The following is a 17,838-nucleotide window of genomic DNA, read 5'->3' as shown; positions in this document are numbered from 1 at the left end:
ACACTCCCTCTCCCCAGACTACTTGGGTCACTACTGGCTGTGCTCTCCAGGTTACCTTGGTCCAGTGAAATGGTTATTCTTTAGTTCTTGTTCTGTCAGCTAGAGACAGTATCTTTGGGCCTCTCTCTTGGCGGCCCATCTCCTCCCTCATCTCTCCTACCCTGTTATATCCAGCCTTTCCGTCTTCTCCGCTCTGACTTTCCCATCATCAAGGTAGAGGACATGCATTCTGTTCTGTAACTGCAGTTGGGTCTTCTCACTCTGGGCTGTTGGCTGAGTCTAAAAGATTGAAATGTGATCATGTGTGTTTCCATGGTTGTGATCATGCATTTGTTGCAGAGTCAAATAGTGTACTGTGTTTACATTTCCATCCTTGTGTAGCCTTAGTTTTCCTTGGACTTTCTCTCTCTCTCTCTCTCCCTTCCTTCCTTCCTTCCTTTCTTTCTTTCACTCTCCCTCCCTCCCTCCCTTCCCTTCCCTTCCTTCCTCCCTCCCTCCCTCCCTTCCTTCCTTCCTTCCTTCCTCCCTTCCTCCCTTCCTCCCTTCCTCCCTTTCTCTTTCCTTCTTCCTTCCTTCCTTCCCTTTTTTGTCTTTATCATATCTTCAGTTACTCCCCTACCAAATTCTTCACCATGACAGTTATGTTATTGAGACACTTTCCCGATCACACATTTTTGACTCTTCCATTTCAGGTGTTCTTTGTTGGTGTCCTACCATCATAGCTGAGGAGTGGCCTGCTTGTTAGCTCGTCTGCAGCCCCTTCCTTAATCCTTGTCATCACATACACCTTTGTCGTCCTCTCCTCCATGTTCTGTCATCATCCTTGGCAGTAGATTAGCGATGACTTGCCCTCAATAATCTGGATTCCTTGGGTGGAACCTTCCACTGAAGTGTTGTTCTAGTGCCTCCCCTTTTCCTGGCTGAATTAAGCTATTGGCAGAGCTAGTGGTTCTGAGAATTTTGCTTTCAAAATTCCAAGAATTTATGACTTCACATAGTTGCTTTTATGTCATTGTACACCTTATCTCCCACCCGTAATGCCATGCCATGTCCAGTGATCCCGTTCATGGTTTAATATGCATTTTTAAAAGCCTTAGTCTCCTGTGAATGCATTAAGTTGGAAAGTGGTGACATCAACAAAGCAGCCAACCAGTCCTAAGACCAGTAGCCTGTTGATGAGCAGAGCAGTGAGCACATGGGGTAGTGCGGATCTCGCCCTCTGCCCGCCTCTGAGGCTGCCTGTGCTATCTCTTCAGTTAGCAACAGGTGTGACAAGCAGCCTGCCTCTGCCCCAACCACTACAGACCACCAGCCGCACCCCAACTACCCAGCCCAGAAGTGTAAGTATGACCCTGCCTCACGGGCGCTGCCGGGGACCTCGCCCCGGCACGCGGAAGGCTCGTGTTGTGTGTGTCTCTGTGTCTCCCTTTGTGAGCGTGTCTTCTGCTGGTCTTCTGAGTGGTGGGTCTCGCTTTGTCTGGTTCTTCTCAGCCGTGCCTCTGATGGCGATCGGAATCCATATGTAGCAGAGAGCTAGGGGCCAGAGCATGTGGTCTGGCTTCTCGAACGGGCCTCATCCTCGCTCTTTTCACAAAGGGTCCTGGATGAACACTGATGGTCTGCTGTAGGGTGACTGGCCCTACCTGACCAGCGCCCTGTGTCCCGTCCACGGGAGGAGTTAGGCTCTGCACTTATACTCGGATGGCCAGCCTGGCTGCGGGGTGCAGATTCTGTGCCAAGCTCAGCGCTGCTCCCACGTCTTCTAAGTGGCCCAGCTGGTCTCTGCCTTCACCAGAGCTGGGGACACTCCGTGCCACTTGCCTACACGGTTGTAGGCTTTTCTCTGTGTGGTGATGACCATACGCTCCAGAGACCTTGTAGAGACCTGACGGTGTAGCCATCACAGATAGGGAGGAACATGTCAGAAGAATTAGATTCAGGATCCTTAAGTCAATGACACCGTTGACCCCAGCTCTACCCATCACATGGTCATGGATGCAGGTGACTCAAAAGAGTTCTCTCCTGAGTCAATACAAGACTTGGGAGATCCTTATCATTCTCTTTGCTACTTATCTTCCAGAAACAGAACCTGGGGCCACACACACGCCTGCTGTATCAGCAGCTGATAAGCAAGCTCCTCCCCCAGGCGAAGATATGGTCCCTTGCTCACTCACTCTGATTATGTCTCTAAGCTTGACAGTGGATATATATCAATCAAATATTGTCACCCCACCTGAAAAAATTATAAAAAAAGTTTTGTCCCAGTCTGTCTGAACTTGGTAAACGGTCTAAGATGTGCTGGGTTCTTAGCAACGTGCTGAGAGGCCTCTTAGCTGAGCTGGCAGGCCTGGGCTGTTTGAAGTTTGACAGACACCTCATTTGGCTCTTCCTTCAGTTTCCTTATATCTTAGCCAAGTTGGAGGTCCTTGTGGTGCCTGCATCCTTAAAGCTCCTTTAGGTCTTAATCTGGTTCTGCATCCTTCAGTGACCCTTAAGCTTGTCCTTACTGGGACCCAGTGGGTCTTAACCGTTAAGCCCAGCTGGGCTTCACCAGTCTGGTCCTCACCCCTCCCCTTTGGTGGTCCTCTCCTTTGGGTCATTTGATTGTAAGTCTGTTTTTTGTGGTGCCTATAGACTGATTAAAGAAACCCACTCACATAAGTAAGTAGATTGAATGCCAACTTTTGGTGCCTTTTTTAGTGGCCAAGGTGGACCCAGGTGCATGGGGTGCTGGGTGTCTGGTCATGTAACAAGGGTGCACAGTTCCAGGTACCACACGAGAAGTGTCTTCCTCGATAATTTAGCACCTTTTCCACTCATCTTTATTCTCTCCGAGCATGATGCCCTACTGTGCTCCAACCAGCTGTTGTTAAATCTCCTCAAAAAACCAAAATAAGTTGTTCTGCCTCGGTCCTTCGCAGACGCACAAATTCAGGGCGGTAGGCGGTGGCAGGACTCTGATCATCTGTGTTGGGTGGAGTCGGGGGCGTGGGGAGGTGGCTTCCAGGGGAGCAGGTGCAAATGGAGTTGGGGGATGCTTACGGTCGCTGGAGGCAGGCTGGAGTGCTAACCGTCCCTTCCCGTTGCCTTCCCTCCCCAGACCATTCCCGTAGCAGTAAGTCCAGTTGCTGGAGCGGCAGCGATGAGAAACGAGGGTCCACCCGTTCTGAGCACAACACCAGTGCCAGCTCGAAGAGCCTCATCCCGAAAGAGTCTCGGCTGGACACCTTCTGGGACTAGGGACAAACTGGGACAAAAGCCACCCACCCCATGGAGGAAAAAAAAACCAGACACCAGGAAAACAGAAGACAGCAAAGAAATGTGAGACAGGAGAACAGCCGGCTTCAGGCTGGAGGGTGCCAGCCATTCGGACTTGGCCTGGGCACCTGGACCGAAGGGCCGCCCACACTACGTCACGTCCAGCATTAGCCTTGATTGAGGAACTTCGACCCACGTGAAACCTATGCTTCAGATGTAAATAATGTATAATCTGTGGATGTCATCGAGCCTAGAGTACCTTCCCCTTTTTATATTTGTATTGACTTTAACTTATAAAAAAAAAAGAGAGAAAAACAATTAAAAAAAAAATACACCCAGCAACAAAAAGAATGGATGTTGGAGAAGGGACGTCTGCCAGCCCATCTGTTACCGTGTGTGGAGAGGGCATGGGGATGGCTGTGGCACGCGGGTCCCCATCCTGGGACGCCCGGGGGTTATCCAGCCGCTTCCACTCATACGTCTGTACCCAGCACAGTAGGACCTGGAGTTCCCGGCACAGGTGCTGTGTGGTCATGGCCACATCCCACCCAGCCCTTGGCCCCTCTCAAATACTACGTTACTGTGTTATCAAAGGCAAGCTCTCTGGACCAGAAGGACACATGGAGGAGCTCGTTTATTTTATGTGATTTCTGTGATGACTCTACTCATAGAAAAGGGAAAAAAAGGAAAGAAAAAAAAAAAAAAAGCCAACGTCCTTGTTTACAGAAGATCAAATAGAAACAAGGCCGGCTCAGCTCAGTGGCCGAAGCAAAGAACATACAAAACGTGTTAAGAGTCAGAAGCTCTGAAACAAAGAGAAATCTTTCCTTTGCTTTGTGGTTCCTTTCAACACACTCACACCCGCTTGGTAAGAGATGGCCGTGCTTCTCGGAGGCAAGACCCCAAAGGCAAGACGCACGCAGAGGACATTTGAGTCTGGGATGAAGCATGTATGTATTATTTATACGATGGAATTCCACGTTTTTATGTAAGCATGACACAGAGGCAGTGTGAGAGGGAGCAGGCATCGCCCTGCTGTCTGTTACACTACGTAGTACCATTTTGTATGTTGTGTAAAACAAGAAGCTTTGAACAAAGCAAACAGGTGATGTATGTATATGAGAAAAATTAATTGTACGATATCATTCCAGTACCTTTTGTTGTACATTTTAGTCTCGTTTACTTTCTCTTCACTGTTGATAAGAGGATCCTGGATGTACAGTTTCCAGCTAGTTCCCCATATTAGAGAAGAAATAAAAAAGAGAGTATTAGAGGAAAATGGGAGAGAAAGAACGTTTGTGAATTGCAGTTGTCAAAACAAAACAAAAAAAATAGCCTAGCTGGCCTTATTTGTGAAGCATAATTGCTTTTAGCATATGGAAGTATTTTTTCACATTTTCTTTGTATAAAATTTGTATTAAACTTAAATATCTTTTTTGATGATGGTGTTTCTTTGTGACTGAGCCAGTGAACTCACACGGTATGCTCTTTTGGGTTCCCCCCACCCCCAGTTTTTTCAGATTCTTCACCTTTTTTTAATTAAACTGTTTTGGAAAAATGGCTTGGTTGTCCTCGAATTTGCAGTTTTCCCTTTGGTCCGGATGGCTGCGTCAGGTTTGCATGACCAAACACAGGAGACGGGGCCACGAGGGGTCGGGCACCTCTCCTTGGGTGGTGGGCACGTTGTGAATAAGGGCCCTCGGTGGGCGCTTTTCCTGGGAAGTCCATTTCCTTGAAATTTACTGACAGGCAGAAACAGAAGGGCAACCCTGGGTCAGTCTTGGGGAAACAGCGGGAGGGGAAGGCATTTTCTTTCTGTGGCCAGGAGGGTGGCCTGCACTGATAGAGGGTGACCAGGCACACCCTGGTCATTCTATCTTCATGTGTCATCTAATGATTTTCATCATTTTTTGATGATGTTTCAACCATTTAGACATGTAAACACTATTCTCAGCTCAGGGCTGGACAAAAGCAGGGCAGGAACTGGGTTTGGCCTGTAGGCCATTGCTGAGCAGAGCTGGGAAAGGAACAAAATGGGGATCTTACAAGAGCTCCTTTGTTCCTCTTTGCAGGGGGAGGGGGCATCCTGTCATGTGGAAGGTGGCAGTGCAGGTCACAGCCCCCCGTTGACAGACATTCAGGTGGCCTGCAGACACCAGCCACGGCGAACAGACCTGTAGGACCCTCGTGTGCGAGTCGTGGGCTATATGAGGGACCCGTGAGTGTCATCCCAAGTGACTGCACCTGGGGCTCAGTGAGCGGCCAGGTAAGAAGGGAAGGACTTGGAGGTTCCAGACAGAGCAGCCTTACCCCTGAGTTTAGTCTGGGTCAAGTATTCTCAGATGCCCAGTGACTCTGGATCTATGAATGAGGAGGAGAGGGAGGACACCATGCAGTCTGCCCAGGTCCTTGTTCCCTTCTCTTAGCGATGGGCGGGCCCAGGGCAGGGCGGGGCTGGCACAGCCAGGGGGGTGGGTCCTTTAATACAAAGGGGTAGCCTTTAATATAATCAGACACTATCGCCACCTGGTGGCCCGTGTTTAGAACTGCAGCCCCCAGGGACGGAGCTGGACCAAGGGGAACTGGTGGAGGTTTATTCTGGCAACCAGCTGCTTACTAAACATCTGTGTGAACCAGGCCCTGGGGACACAGCCTCTGTCCTCATCCATCAGACATTCTCACTGGAAAGCAGTCACGTGCATATGATAGAATCCTAAGTGGAACAGACTGGTGAAGATAAATAAGCAGAGTGCGTAGGGGAGGTAGATGGTGGAATTGGGGATGGCCTATTGGAGGAGCTGGCTTTTGAAACCTGAAGGTGGTGGGTAGGGGTAGGAAATTTGGTTTATTATTTTTTTTAATGGAGGTACCGGGGATTGAACCCAGGACCTCGTGCATGCTAAGCACACACTCTACCACTGAGCTCTACCGTCCCCCTCAGGGCAGTGGTTCTTAATGCTGGCTGACTGTTAGGAGCACCTAGGAAGATTTAAAACAAAAGACCAATAAATGTTCAGACGTCACCCTCCCCCAGATAATGACATCTGACTCTCTGGGATGGGGCTTGGGCTTCTGTACTTCACAAAGCTCCTCAGATGGTCCTGATGGGCTGCCAGAGCTCAGAGCCACTAACCTGGTTGGAAGAACAGCTCAGGTAGAAGGAAGAGCGAATATAAAAGGCCTGAAGTGGGGGGGCCTGGCATCTTCCAGGAAGAGAAGGAAGGCCAGTGAGGCCAGAATGGAGGGATTCGGGGTGGGGTTGGGGCTGATGAGATCAGAGAGGGAGACAAGTCAGGGGTCCAGCTATGCTCCCACAGGATACTGGAAGCCAGGGTGGTATTTTTGTTTTTAACAGCTTTACTGAGATAGAACTCATATACTATAAATCTATCCATTTTAAAGTGTATAATCCAATGATTTTTGGTATATTACATTATTAATTTTTAAAAATGGTAAAATGTATGCGACAAAATTTGCCCTTTCAATCATTTTTAAGTGTACAATTCAGAGGCATTAGTCAGAGTTGTGTTTTGAACACGTGTTTCTTTACTTCAGCATTCACAGACCACCTTCATATGAGGGTACATCAGGACACCACCTATATTATTACTTACTTTCTTTAATCCAGTGAAACAAAAGTCACTCATATTCCTTCTAGCGTCACCGGTGTAGGTACGTTGTCCTGCATGCTGAGCTTTGCTGAGGTATTTCTATGCTGGAATCTTCTGGTCTTCATGATAACTCCACGAAGCAGGCCCTAATCAGAGTCCCACTCTTCAGAGGAGGAAAGTGACTTGCTGAAGGCCACACAATAGGTCCATGCCAGGGGCAGGATGCAGACCAGTCTGCCTGACACTGCCCCAGAGTGTGGCAATGTGGTAAGTTTACAAAATGCCTTCCTGGGTACCTTCTTCCTGACTCCTCTCAACTGCCCATGGGGGTGGATATTAATCCACTCTTTGTACAGGTTGGGAAACTGAAACTTGATGTTTAAATGTATTTAGAGCGGGATCAGGTTTTTAGTGGCAAACAACAGAATCCACTCTCGGTAGTCTGAGCAGGAAAGGAATTTATTAAAGGATATGAAGTGACTCCCCGATCTCTGGGAGGGAGGGCTGGAGAGACGGCCATGAAGCAGTATCCAAATTACATTGCAAGAACTTCTGTCACCTTCTGTTACCCCTGGGCCCAGACACTGCAGCTCTCACTAGGGATGCTTGGAGTTCAACCGCCTTCTTGCTAGGTTGAATTTCACACATCAGAATCCATCTCTATTGCTTTCACCTGTGGGTGTATCGGGATGTGCTAAGCCTCGGTTCCACATGTGTATCTGATCGACTAAATCCACGTATCATTTGGATGTATTTGATTGGCTGAGCCTAGGTCATCTGGGTATATCTGATTGGTTGAGCCAAGGTCACATGCTTACAGTCTAACTGCAAGGGAGGCTGGGAAAGTGAGATTCAGGCTGCTTCTGGTGCAGACTGGTGGGAAACTGTCCAAACAAAAGGCCTTGCGTTGACAAAAACGTTGACAGGCACCCACCGCAGAATTGTCCAAAGTCTCTGCCAGTCAGGTGAGTTTTCCAGAGCAGGCTTCTCCCAGCTAGTTAAAACAGGAGGGCTTAGTAAGCCAACTGGTCTGTACTCTGTACTGTGGCAACTGGGCTAGGCTGGGACTACATTTCCCAGAATCCGTTTCCAAATGGTTCCCAGTTAGAACTGACCAAGAGAGCAACTCTGGTGGGATTCTGAAGGCAAAAGGGAGGCGGCAGCCTCTACTCTTGCAGGGTCGCTGCGGTCTGATGTGTCAGACAGCTGCAGGCGTGCCAGCAGGCACCAGCGTGCCCTTGCTGTCCTCGGGGCTGCATCCAGGTCTTTCTCCTGACTCGGGGGCATTAGCCTCTGGCCTGTCACCGGATGCTCGGCTGCAGAGGTAATGGTTCCCCTTCCGTTTCTCTATTGGTGCCCCTCGGCAGCCTCACTTTGGCGGCTCGAAGCACCTCACGGCCTCTCAGATTGCCTGGTTGGTGGCTCCAAAAGTCCACTCTCAGACCTCACTTCCCTACCTCCTCCCACATCTATTGTATAAGGTCTAATTCTCATCATAAATTACTTACGCCAAACACATGGGTCAGATCTAGCTGCTTCCCTGATTGGGTGTGACTGACGTATTATGAGTATTTACAGAATCACAAGGAGCACTGAGGAAGCCACACAGCAGGACTGGGCACCTGGGGAGCCACTGTTGCCGCGGAATTCTAAACCGGTATTTTCCAAACAATGGGTCATGGCATGGGTTTAGTGGATTGCGTCTTGTAAAAAGAAAATAGAATAGGATGGAAAATAACTATGATGTGTCACAGTCTTCTGGGTCGGCATCGCTTTGTGAAACATGTTTTATTCACACTCATACAATATACACACCTGTATTTATCTGCACACACGTATGTCTATGTTATACTGGGTCTCGATGTGATCTGCATTTCGTTTTGTAGAGTGACCAAAAAGGGGGCTTACAAACAAAAAGTATTGCTCATGTCTGAATGCGTTCAGTGCTGGCAAAGGATCTGCGAGGTGGGCTCTCTTGTCACCCCCATTTTGCAGCTGAGAGAGCTGAGGTTCGGGAAGGGGAAGTTCCCTGAACACGCAGTAAAAGAAAGAGCTGGGCCCATTTTGGACCCTGAATGTTTCACTGGACAGATGCTGTGGTCTTGTGTGAAGGATGTTCTCAGGACCCCCTTTGAAGCTGGCTGACTTAGGCCTCCAAGGATGTCCACCTTCCCCTTCCCGCTGATGGTCCCACGGCCCCCTCTCTTCTCCTGACCCCAAGGCCCACGTCTCAACCATCATGCTCTCCCTCCTCTCCAGACAGCGCCGTGCGTGGTCGTGAGGACGGAACAAGTGAGGGCAGGTCAAGGGCTTAGCCCAGCGCCTGGGACGCAGTAGGCGGTTAGTAAGTGTTAGAAACTGGGCTTGTGTTTGCTGCGCCTCATTCAACCACACTGGTGGCCAGTAGGATGCAAGGGCCGAGAGAGCGAGAAGGGCTGGGCCTCTGTGGTCCTGATACCCGTGGACTGGGGTGGGGGCCGCACAGGCCAAGAGACACCCCCGCCCCTACAGCCAGAGCTCACCGAACACTCATTTTTGTCTGGATATAAAAATAAATCTCAACATTTTTTCAGGCAGTTTAAACTGTCTTTACAACGGTGTTGTTCAACATTCGAGCAGCTACCTTTTAACGTTGGGCTGAGGGCAGGAAGAAGTGTTTCCCCACCCCTGAGCTTGCTGGTTACTCTCAAGGCCATCATGCTGTTTTCTGCTGGGATCCCCCTCGTGGCCACAGCGGGGCAATTAATCCTTAATTCCCAGGCCTGAATACACCCTCGATGGCGCTGCCATTTCAGGGAAGCAGTCCCCAAAGTGAGGCCACGGCCTGATGGAGATGCTTCCGGAATCCTTGCAGTGTTGTTTCCTGGCCTGACTTCAGGTGGCACCTGTGGGCAGCTGGGGCCAGCGGCGGGGTCGCACTGCCCTCTTGTGGCCACCAGCAAGCATAGCCTCACCGGCGCTGGGCTGGTGTTGTCACCACGGCTGACAGTGCTCTGGGGAGAACGGTTGGTCGAGGGCTCTCAACTCAGATTCTCCTTTACCCAGAATGAACTACAAATCCAGGCAACATCCTTGAAGCATCTCAAAATCACTGTGAGTGGAAGAAGCCAGGCCCCGTATGGGACACTTTATAGGAGCCTGTAGATCAGGCCAAACTATCTGGGCAACAGAAATCAGGACAGTGGCGCAGTGTGGGTAAAGGCTGAGACACTATCTGCCCTCCACCCCTTCTGGGGGCCTGGAGGATCCCAAAGCAATGGGTCATGGGATTTCTCATGAACTCGAAGATATTTTCTAGTTCTGTTTTACAATCTACACACAGTTCACTGCACAAAGCTCTAGTGTGTATTGTGGTGTATTTTCACACATGATTACACTTGGGTAACCTCCATACAGATCTTTCTCATCATCTGGGTCTGAGCTCAGATGTCCCCTCCTTGGAGGTGACCAGCCCGCCCATAGCGCCCTGCCGCTGTTCTGATGATACTGCATCACCTCAGTGTCTCCTCTGGATTCCAGCCAGTGTCTGGGGAGGAGGCAGTCTCTGTTGGTGACAGAGAAAGGCCATGTGGTGTATTCTGAGAGTCAAAATCTCACCCAACCCAAAACCCCACAGCATTCACCCCTGGACAAGCCCAGGGGCCCGTTTTGGACCCTGAATGTTTCACTGGACAGATGCTGTGGTCTTGTGTGAAGGATGTTCTCAGGACCCCCTTTGAAGCTGGCTGACTTAGGCCTCCAAGGATGTCCACCTTCCCCATCCCGCTGATGGTCCCATGGCCCCCTCTCTTCTCCTGACCCCAGAGTGGCTCTCGGGAGGGGACTTGGGTTGTGGCTCAGGCGGGAAAGCAATCCTGGGACTGGGGTGTGGAAAGGAAGTGCTCCCGCCTGCGCACCTCCTGCCCATCTTCCGAAAGACGAGGACGGGAGTGGCAGAGTCTGCGTCTCATGGGTCCTTTGCCTGCTTGGTTCCCAGGCTTGGGCAGCCTCATCCGTTTTCACCTCTGCTTCCCGAAGTCAACAAGAGCCCTGGTGGGTGGGAGAACTTTGCTTTACTGGAGCGGAGGAATTGATGTAGCACAGCTGCCCTGAAACTTGATAGGGTCCCCCGATGAGAACCACCAAGACCCCACTGCTGGCAGTGGTGACTCAGTGGGGGTGAGGCTTCCTGGGATGAAGCAAGAACAAGTCCTGTGATTTCCAGACGAATCTTCCTCAGCCTTTGCACAGACACCATGAGGCCTGGGGGCAAAGGGTGAGTGTTGCCATTTGGGGGAAACTAGCTAGAAACAAGTCTCCAAGGGCAATGGACTATTGACTGAGAAGTTTCCAGAACTGACATCTGACCTTTAAGATGTTTTTACCGTAAACCATTTGCAAAGTTCAATATATGAGTAAGGCCTTCTCCCACTTGTCATCCATGTGTCTGATAGTCCTCGGCGGGCCACTGCTTTTACTGTCCCATATATCCTTCCCATATTTCCTTTTGCAAATACTTCTCATTTTTTCCTCCATTTTTACACAAAAGTTGGCCTGTGCCACATGTTCTTCTACAACTGTTCTTTTTCACTTAGTGTTATGTTTAGATCTTTCCAAATTCATCCACAGGGACTGGCCTTGTTCCTTTTTGTGGCTGTGTAATATTTCACTCTGTGGGCATATTATCATTTAAATAGTCCACTACTGATGGGTATTTGGGTTGTTTTCATTTTTTTGATTACAAATAGTGTTGTAGAAAGTAGCTCTGTACAGAAATTTCTTACCTACGTAAATGTATGGGTTGATAACTTCTCAGAATTGCTGGGTCAAACTTACAAATTGGATAAATATTGCCAACTTTACCTTCTTAGAAGTTATGCCAATTGCAGCTGCCATTAGCAATGCAGGAAGGGCCCACAGCTCCACCAGTACTGAGTCATGAAGCTTTCAGATTTGGTCAACCTAATGTGAAAAACTGTATTTCAGTGTATTTGCATTTCTCTTAATATGAGTGAGATTATGCATCTTTTTATGAGTTTAAGAACCAGTTGTATGTTTAAAAAATATAAAATGTCTGTTCACGGCCTTCATCCACTTTCTATCTGGTTGTTGGCATATTGTTTATTTCTAATAGCTCTTTATATATTAGGAGGATTAACTTTTGCTCTTGTCTGTGATTTGAATTTCAATTTGACTTTTGTCTTTACCTATGTTTCTATAAGTTTTTTTAAGGTGGTCAAATTTATCAATTTTTTTTTGTAAGGACAATGTCTTATTCAAATTTGTGTCTGTTGTGCCTGGGACACTGCCAGTGCATTGTAGATGCTCGATTAGTATCTGATGAACAATGCCCACTTCAGTAGTTGGTAACATGAGTGATGGATTTCCTGAGTAGAAATCTGAGCCCATGTGACATAATACTACTACTAATACTATTTATTATGTGCTATATAAGTTGAGATATTTTTGGCTGCAAATAACTAAGGAAGAACCAATTCAAAATATTTAAACCATAAGGACATTTGTTAACTCGCATAATAAATTTAACCTATCTTTCCTAAGCAATTATCCTTTTAAGAATTAAGCAATGCCTTATCAATGGAAATCTTTGTTGAATTACTCCCTTCACAGCTTCTACTCCAAGCATATGGATTATTGCCTGCGAGAAAAGCCAAATTATAGGAAACAGAGTCCAGGGGTAGAGAGAAAGAGATTGAATTGAAAAAAATTTAAAGACACTTGAATTCTGCATTTGGGGTGGTGGTGATGAGGGGAAGGTCTGAGATCACACATTTCCTGAACCTTTCAGTCAAGTAAGCCAAACTTCTGTTTTTTAAGTTGCATTGATTGTGTTTATGTCATTTGCAATGGAAGAAATCCGAATGGTAGCTCTCTGACTTCTATAGCCCTTGACAGGCGAATACCTTTAGCCCCAGAGACTGACCTGAAGACGTCTCTGGTTCTCTATCCTTCTGCTGAGCTGGCCAGGAAATCTGGAATCATGCTTAGACTTCTGGGAGGCCAAGGGATTTTGTTTCCAAGTCCTGCATAGTTCAGTTACTCTACTTCTAAGAGTGTTCTAGAGACTGCAAGATACTGCTGGGCAAATGGTGAAGGCAAGCATCCTGGGGCCACTAAATCTTAGCCACCCATCTACCCATCTATTTATCCATCCATCCATCCATCATCTGACGTTCATTAATTGCAGTCTCTGTTACAGAATGAGAAAGACTGTCCTTGCCCACTGGCAGCCGTGATTGATCTAGAATTGAGAATAAAACACTTACCTTACAGACTGTGTACTGGCAGAACCAGCCTTCGACATTTAGTCAACACAACAGAAAAGTAGTTGGCCACCTAGACAGTTAATTTCAGGATTAAGGGGCAGGTCTATTTCACCCCACCCCAAACCTCTTCCTGCGTGAACAGCTGACAGTGCACTATTAGTGCCTCTAATGGAAGCCCATTGATGTAAAATTTCTTTTTTATGAGTAATTTACTCTTTGTCAAACTCTAAACAGAATTCTTCCTGACAGCAGGTTTTGATGGTGACAGGAAGGGAGGGCTGGATAGAGTGTGATTACAGGTAGGTGCCTGAGAGGCAGGGGTACCAAACAATGGGGAGACAGGATCCAGTAGTGTTCAAATCACTGACTCCTCAAATGGCTCTGCTCCAGTCTCTTTCTCCACTCCAGCCAGAAGCCAATTCATCCAGTTAAACTCCTCCACTCATTCTGGAAGAAATCTATGTTGGCAGATAATAGTAAGGCTGACCCAGATATTTTAGGCAACTCTAGGGATTCTTTATCTCCATTTAAGCATCCATCCATCTAACCATTACATCTTTCTCGCATCCACGTATCCAACCATCACAGTATTACTATTCATCACCCATCACCCATCAATCATTCCATCCATCTACCCATTCAAACCTCCACCCATTCATTTACCCACTCACTCACCCACTTAACTATTTATCCATCTTTCCATAAAACCATGCAATTATTCATTCATCCAAACAACAATCCATCCATTTATTTCACCATAAAACCATTCAGTCATCAATTCAGTCATCCATCCAATCATCCATCACTCATAATCTATATAGCCATCCATCCAGTCATCCCAACAGTTATCCATCCATTTATTCATCCATTGTCCAATCACCTAGCTAGTCATCTACCTTCAACTCACTCAAGCATCCAATCACCTAACCAATCATCCATCCATCCACCCACCCATTTAACCATGCATTCATCCATTTGTCCAAATGTCCATTCACCCAGCCAATTACCCATCTAACTATGATTCTAATTATACTTTCATCTTTCCTTCTACCTCATCTATAATGGGATTCCAATTTATGTCAGCATCTACTCTGTGGACTGATTCCAAGAACAGTACTCCGTGCTTGATTCTGAGGAAACAGAGATGAAACCAACAGTACCTGCCCCCAGGGAGCTCAGAGTCGTGTGTGTGGGTGTGTGGGTGTGTGGGTGGGTGGGTCTATCTCACCCTTGGTGATGGTTTTCTATCTATCAGATTCTAGCTCTGAGACTCCAATCATCAAGTCATCTGTCATCTCCACTGACATGGATGCCAGCCAATTGGTGACCCTGGATTTCACCAACATGAACAGAGGGAGGAGCCTATACTTATGCTTAGCATCCAATCAAATGGATCCATGCTCTGCTGTAAGTGGGCAGCAACAGAGCTCAAGATGTCCTTAGAACTTCTCCAGATGTTCCTCGCAGTCCCCTACACTGGATGGTTCATCCACTGGAAAATTGGCATGAAAGTCATTTTTCATCTCAACCCCGATCTCCAATTCTTTTAGTAGTAGCTCACTGATTCTTCCTTTGGGGGACTCCTCCTCAATTTTCTGCTCACCCTAAATCCAGTTCTATGGGTAGCTCATGACTCAGTTTGGTCAATGATACACAATCCTGGGGCTTTTGCTAGAACTGCTGTGTCTCTCTCTGACAGTATGGTCTTGCTGAAAGATTCTTAAGAGTCGTATTTGCCATGCAGGGAAGAGCCTGCCTGAGAAGTAAAGCCACACCGGAAAAAGTAATTTGATCCTCTGGATCCAGCCATGCCTAAAGACAGATATCACCTAAAGTTCCTGGAGACTTTTTTTTCTTTGGCTTAAGCCAATTTGAGTTGGGTTTTACACTCCTGCAACTGAAAAATTTCTGGAAAAGACCAACACATTTGGAAGCCTCAAGAGCGGTAATTATGTAGTGACACTCGATCCTACTTCAAAATGTAAACGTGGTTTTATTAATGCCTTTTTCCGTCACAAAGTACTGCCTCCTCCCAGGGTCCCCTCTTCCTAGAAAACAAGATGGCAGCATAAGGCACGTGCACTGTCCACATGACATCAGGTTAAGTCATTAAAAACGAAAATGAGCAATGGCCCTCCCCACGGCCCCGAATCGCCTCCCTCACTGTGTTGAAAGAATGATTGTCCCCCCACAAAGCACAACTTGGGGCAGAGAGGCTTAAATTAGAACTGCGCACTGCCCCACATGCCAGCTTAGAAAACAAAAACCAACGACTAAGAAAACCAACAACACAGGTACAAGAGCATAATACCAGAGTAATGCAATTAGTCCATAAATTAAAAAGGAAAAAAAAGAAAAGAGCTTGTCCCCTCCTCACCGCCAGCCCTCCCCCGAGTCAGCAGTTCCTTGCTTTTGTTCTGTGAGTCTTGTAGAAAGGTCTGGTCTCCAAGCCAGCCCTTTTCCCCAAAGTTAAATATTCCAAAGCCATTACTGGGTACTCTGTTTCTCAGGACTGAAAGGACAGCTTCTGACATGGTCACCAGACACGTCCTCTTGGCTGGAGGGGCCCAGCCTGGTGTCCAGCATCTGGCAGGGAGGCGGAGGAAATGAGGGGTCTGGGTGGGTGGGATGCATCTGTGATGGCAGGTGGCGATGCAGCCGGTTCTGCTATAAATACTCCAGCTCCAGGGCGTGCCTCAGCGCCTCCAGGTCTGCGTGGCAGGATATCCGCCAGAAAGGCATGTTGTGCTGAAACACAGAACAGCAGCCGCGTGGTTACAACCCTGCCCCGCGCCTCCCACAGCCCCTGGATCCCAGGCTCATGGTTAAAGCTTTAGGAGACATCACCCTGAGTCAGTATAGCACGCGGGTATTTCCCACACTGGAAGGCACAGAACACGGTTGGTAGAACCCTATGTGGTCAGTACCCACTGGTCTGGCCATCATTTCTATTCCTTTGAGCCTGTTCTGATCAGCTTATCCTGCCCTGTTGGACACGTGGACTGTTGGATCCTCTCCCCTCTGTTGGGACCAGTGTGGTCTTAGGCGGTGCGTTGACAGGGAATTAAACCACGCAGTGAGAAAGCTGTATCTTCTTTGAGGGGGCGGCAGTGTAATTAGGTTTATTTACTTATTTATTTGAATGAGGTACTGGGGATTGAACCCGGGACCTTGTGCATGCTAAGTATGTGCTCCACCACTAAGGTGTACCCTCCCCTCAAAGCTATTCCTTCTTAAACTGTGTTCTCAATCCTGCTACTTCAGGAAGAAAGTCTCGGCTGGCTAGGCGTGACTGTGTCCTCACCCCACAACTCCCTAATCTCCATTTGAGCAGACAGGACTGGCCCCAGCCAGAAAGTCTTTTTACCTTTCCCTTTTCTTTACGGCAGGTGATGCTTGCTCTGTTTTACTGTCATGCTATCAAGTTTTCAATCTTAAATAGAAGTAAGTTGACTGAAAGGGACACCTCAGGTAGACGGCAGTACAGGCAGCAGGCAGATACGGCAAACGCTGTGACTGGTGTAAAAGAAGGCTATGCTGATCATGGAAAGAAATCGCTCAGGTGGGGGAGAAATCTGTGAAATAATCGATAGTGTGAGGGTTAAATGTTTGAGTGCCCTTTGCAAAGCTCTGTTCTACCATCACTAGCTAGGTGACCTTAGAAGACTTTGCAGCTTGTCTGTTAAAATGGGAATAAAATTTGTTGTATCCTTTGTCTATTTTATTTTGCAGATGAGGAGAGTGAGGCACAGAGAGGTCCTGTCTGGCTCCAGAGAAAAAACTTGACTCCATGTTTATCACTGGAAAATTTAATCATTGGCTAAAGTTGTTGCCTGTCCAACATCCATCCTCCTTTCTTCGTACTACCAGAACGCTGAATTTGGCAGCGCTGCGCCATGGAGGTAGGGGATAAGTTATGATTGTCTAAGTGAGCTACGACAACCCCAACACTGTTTGCCAGGAATCTGTCCTGTATCCCTCCTGACTTGTGACCTGTTGAAGCCAATGAGGAAGTTGACTGGGGACCTCTGGGGAAGATTTTTCTCTATGATTAAAGAGACACCTGGGAACTCCTTCCTTCTTACTTTCCCTTTTTATTTGCATGCTGACATGTTAGTATGTGATGCCTGGAGCTGTGGCAGCTGTTTGGAGATCATGAGACCACAAATCAGAAAATAAAAGGCCAAAGATGGTTAGAAAGGTAGAGCAAAATGATGTCAAGAGATGCTTGGTGAATTTTTGACTTACCAAAACAACCTAGGATACACCTACTTCTAATCTTGTCAGGTGAGCAAGTATTTAAGTCACCATTACATAGGTTTTCTGCTTCCCGCAGTTAAAAGACACTGAACCTCCTTAAGACAGTCATTGGCCTTCAATTATTTACTGAGTGAACAGAGGGTGCTTCATGAACATACAGATGCCCAGAGTTCTTATGGTGGTTCTGCTGCCCCATGAGGTTCTGTGCCCACAGAGTAGAAACTGTATAGGCGTCTTTCTGGTCCCAGGAGCACAAAAAACCCTTTCCTGCCTCTGGGGGCTCCACACCTATTACTCTGGCAACTCTTTGTGTCATTGTTCATCTCTATCTTTCTGGTCTGAGGTAGGCAAATGGTAACAAGTCCCCCAAAGGCATCTACATCCTAGTTCCTAGAACCTATGACGATGTGAGTTTACACAGCTAAAGGGGTTTTGCAGGTTTA

At 47.6% G+C, this 17,838-nt stretch overlaps 2 protein-coding genes and 1 long non-coding RNA gene across 23 annotated transcripts in view; 2 read left to right on the top strand and 1 right to left on the bottom strand.

The window, feature by feature from the left end:
- The window catches only part of ZMYND8 (zinc finger MYND-type containing 8), a 108,066-nt gene extending 103,248 nt beyond the window's left edge, over positions 1 to 4,818 (top strand). For 12 of the 18 annotated variants that reach the window (XM_006187657.3, XM_006187660.3, XM_006187665.3 and 9 more), the window contains 2 exons: positions 1,257 to 1,340; positions 3,101 to 4,818. In XM_006187657.3, coding sequence (XP_006187719.1) covers positions 1,257 to 1,340; positions 3,101 to 3,240 — 224 coding nt within the window. In that variant the 3' untranslated portion in view covers positions 3,241 to 4,818. The remainder of the gene's footprint in view (positions 1 to 1,256; positions 1,341 to 3,100) is intronic. The other 6 variants (XM_006187663.3, XM_006187659.3, XM_006187669.3 and 3 more) reach the window with 1 other exon arrangement.
- Positions 4,819 to 5,088: 270 nt separating this feature from the next.
- On the top strand, positions 5,089 to 17,153 carry LOC116657826. 2 transcript variants are annotated; one of them, XR_004312960.1, is made up of 5 exons: positions 5,089 to 5,524; positions 6,917 to 7,136; positions 14,391 to 14,542; positions 14,880 to 15,080; positions 16,868 to 17,153. It is a non-coding gene; the product is annotated as an uncharacterized LOC116657826 (long non-coding RNA). The 2 variants fall into 2 exon arrangements; XR_004312959.1 differs by lacking the exons at positions 5,089 to 5,524; positions 6,917 to 7,136 and having other exon boundaries at positions 7,151 to 14,542.
- The window catches only part of EYA2 (EYA transcriptional coactivator and phosphatase 2), a 215,169-nt gene continuing 212,433 nt past the window's right edge, over positions 15,103 to 17,838 (bottom strand). For all 3 annotated transcript variants that reach the window (XM_032461299.1, XM_032461298.1, XM_014561761.2), the window contains one exon: positions 15,103 to 15,883. In XM_032461299.1, the coding sequence (XP_032317190.1) occupies positions 15,803 to 15,883 (81 nt within the window). In that variant the 3' untranslated portion in view covers positions 15,103 to 15,802. The remainder of the gene's footprint in view (positions 15,884 to 17,838) is intronic.

This window comes from Camelus ferus, chromosome 19 (assembly GCF_009834535.1).
Source record: "Camelus ferus isolate YT-003-E chromosome 19, BCGSAC_Cfer_1.0, whole genome shotgun sequence".
Lineage (NCBI taxonomy): Eukaryota > Metazoa > Chordata > Mammalia > Artiodactyla > Camelidae > Camelus > Camelus ferus.
This window is presented reverse-complemented; position numbering and strand designations above follow the sequence as displayed.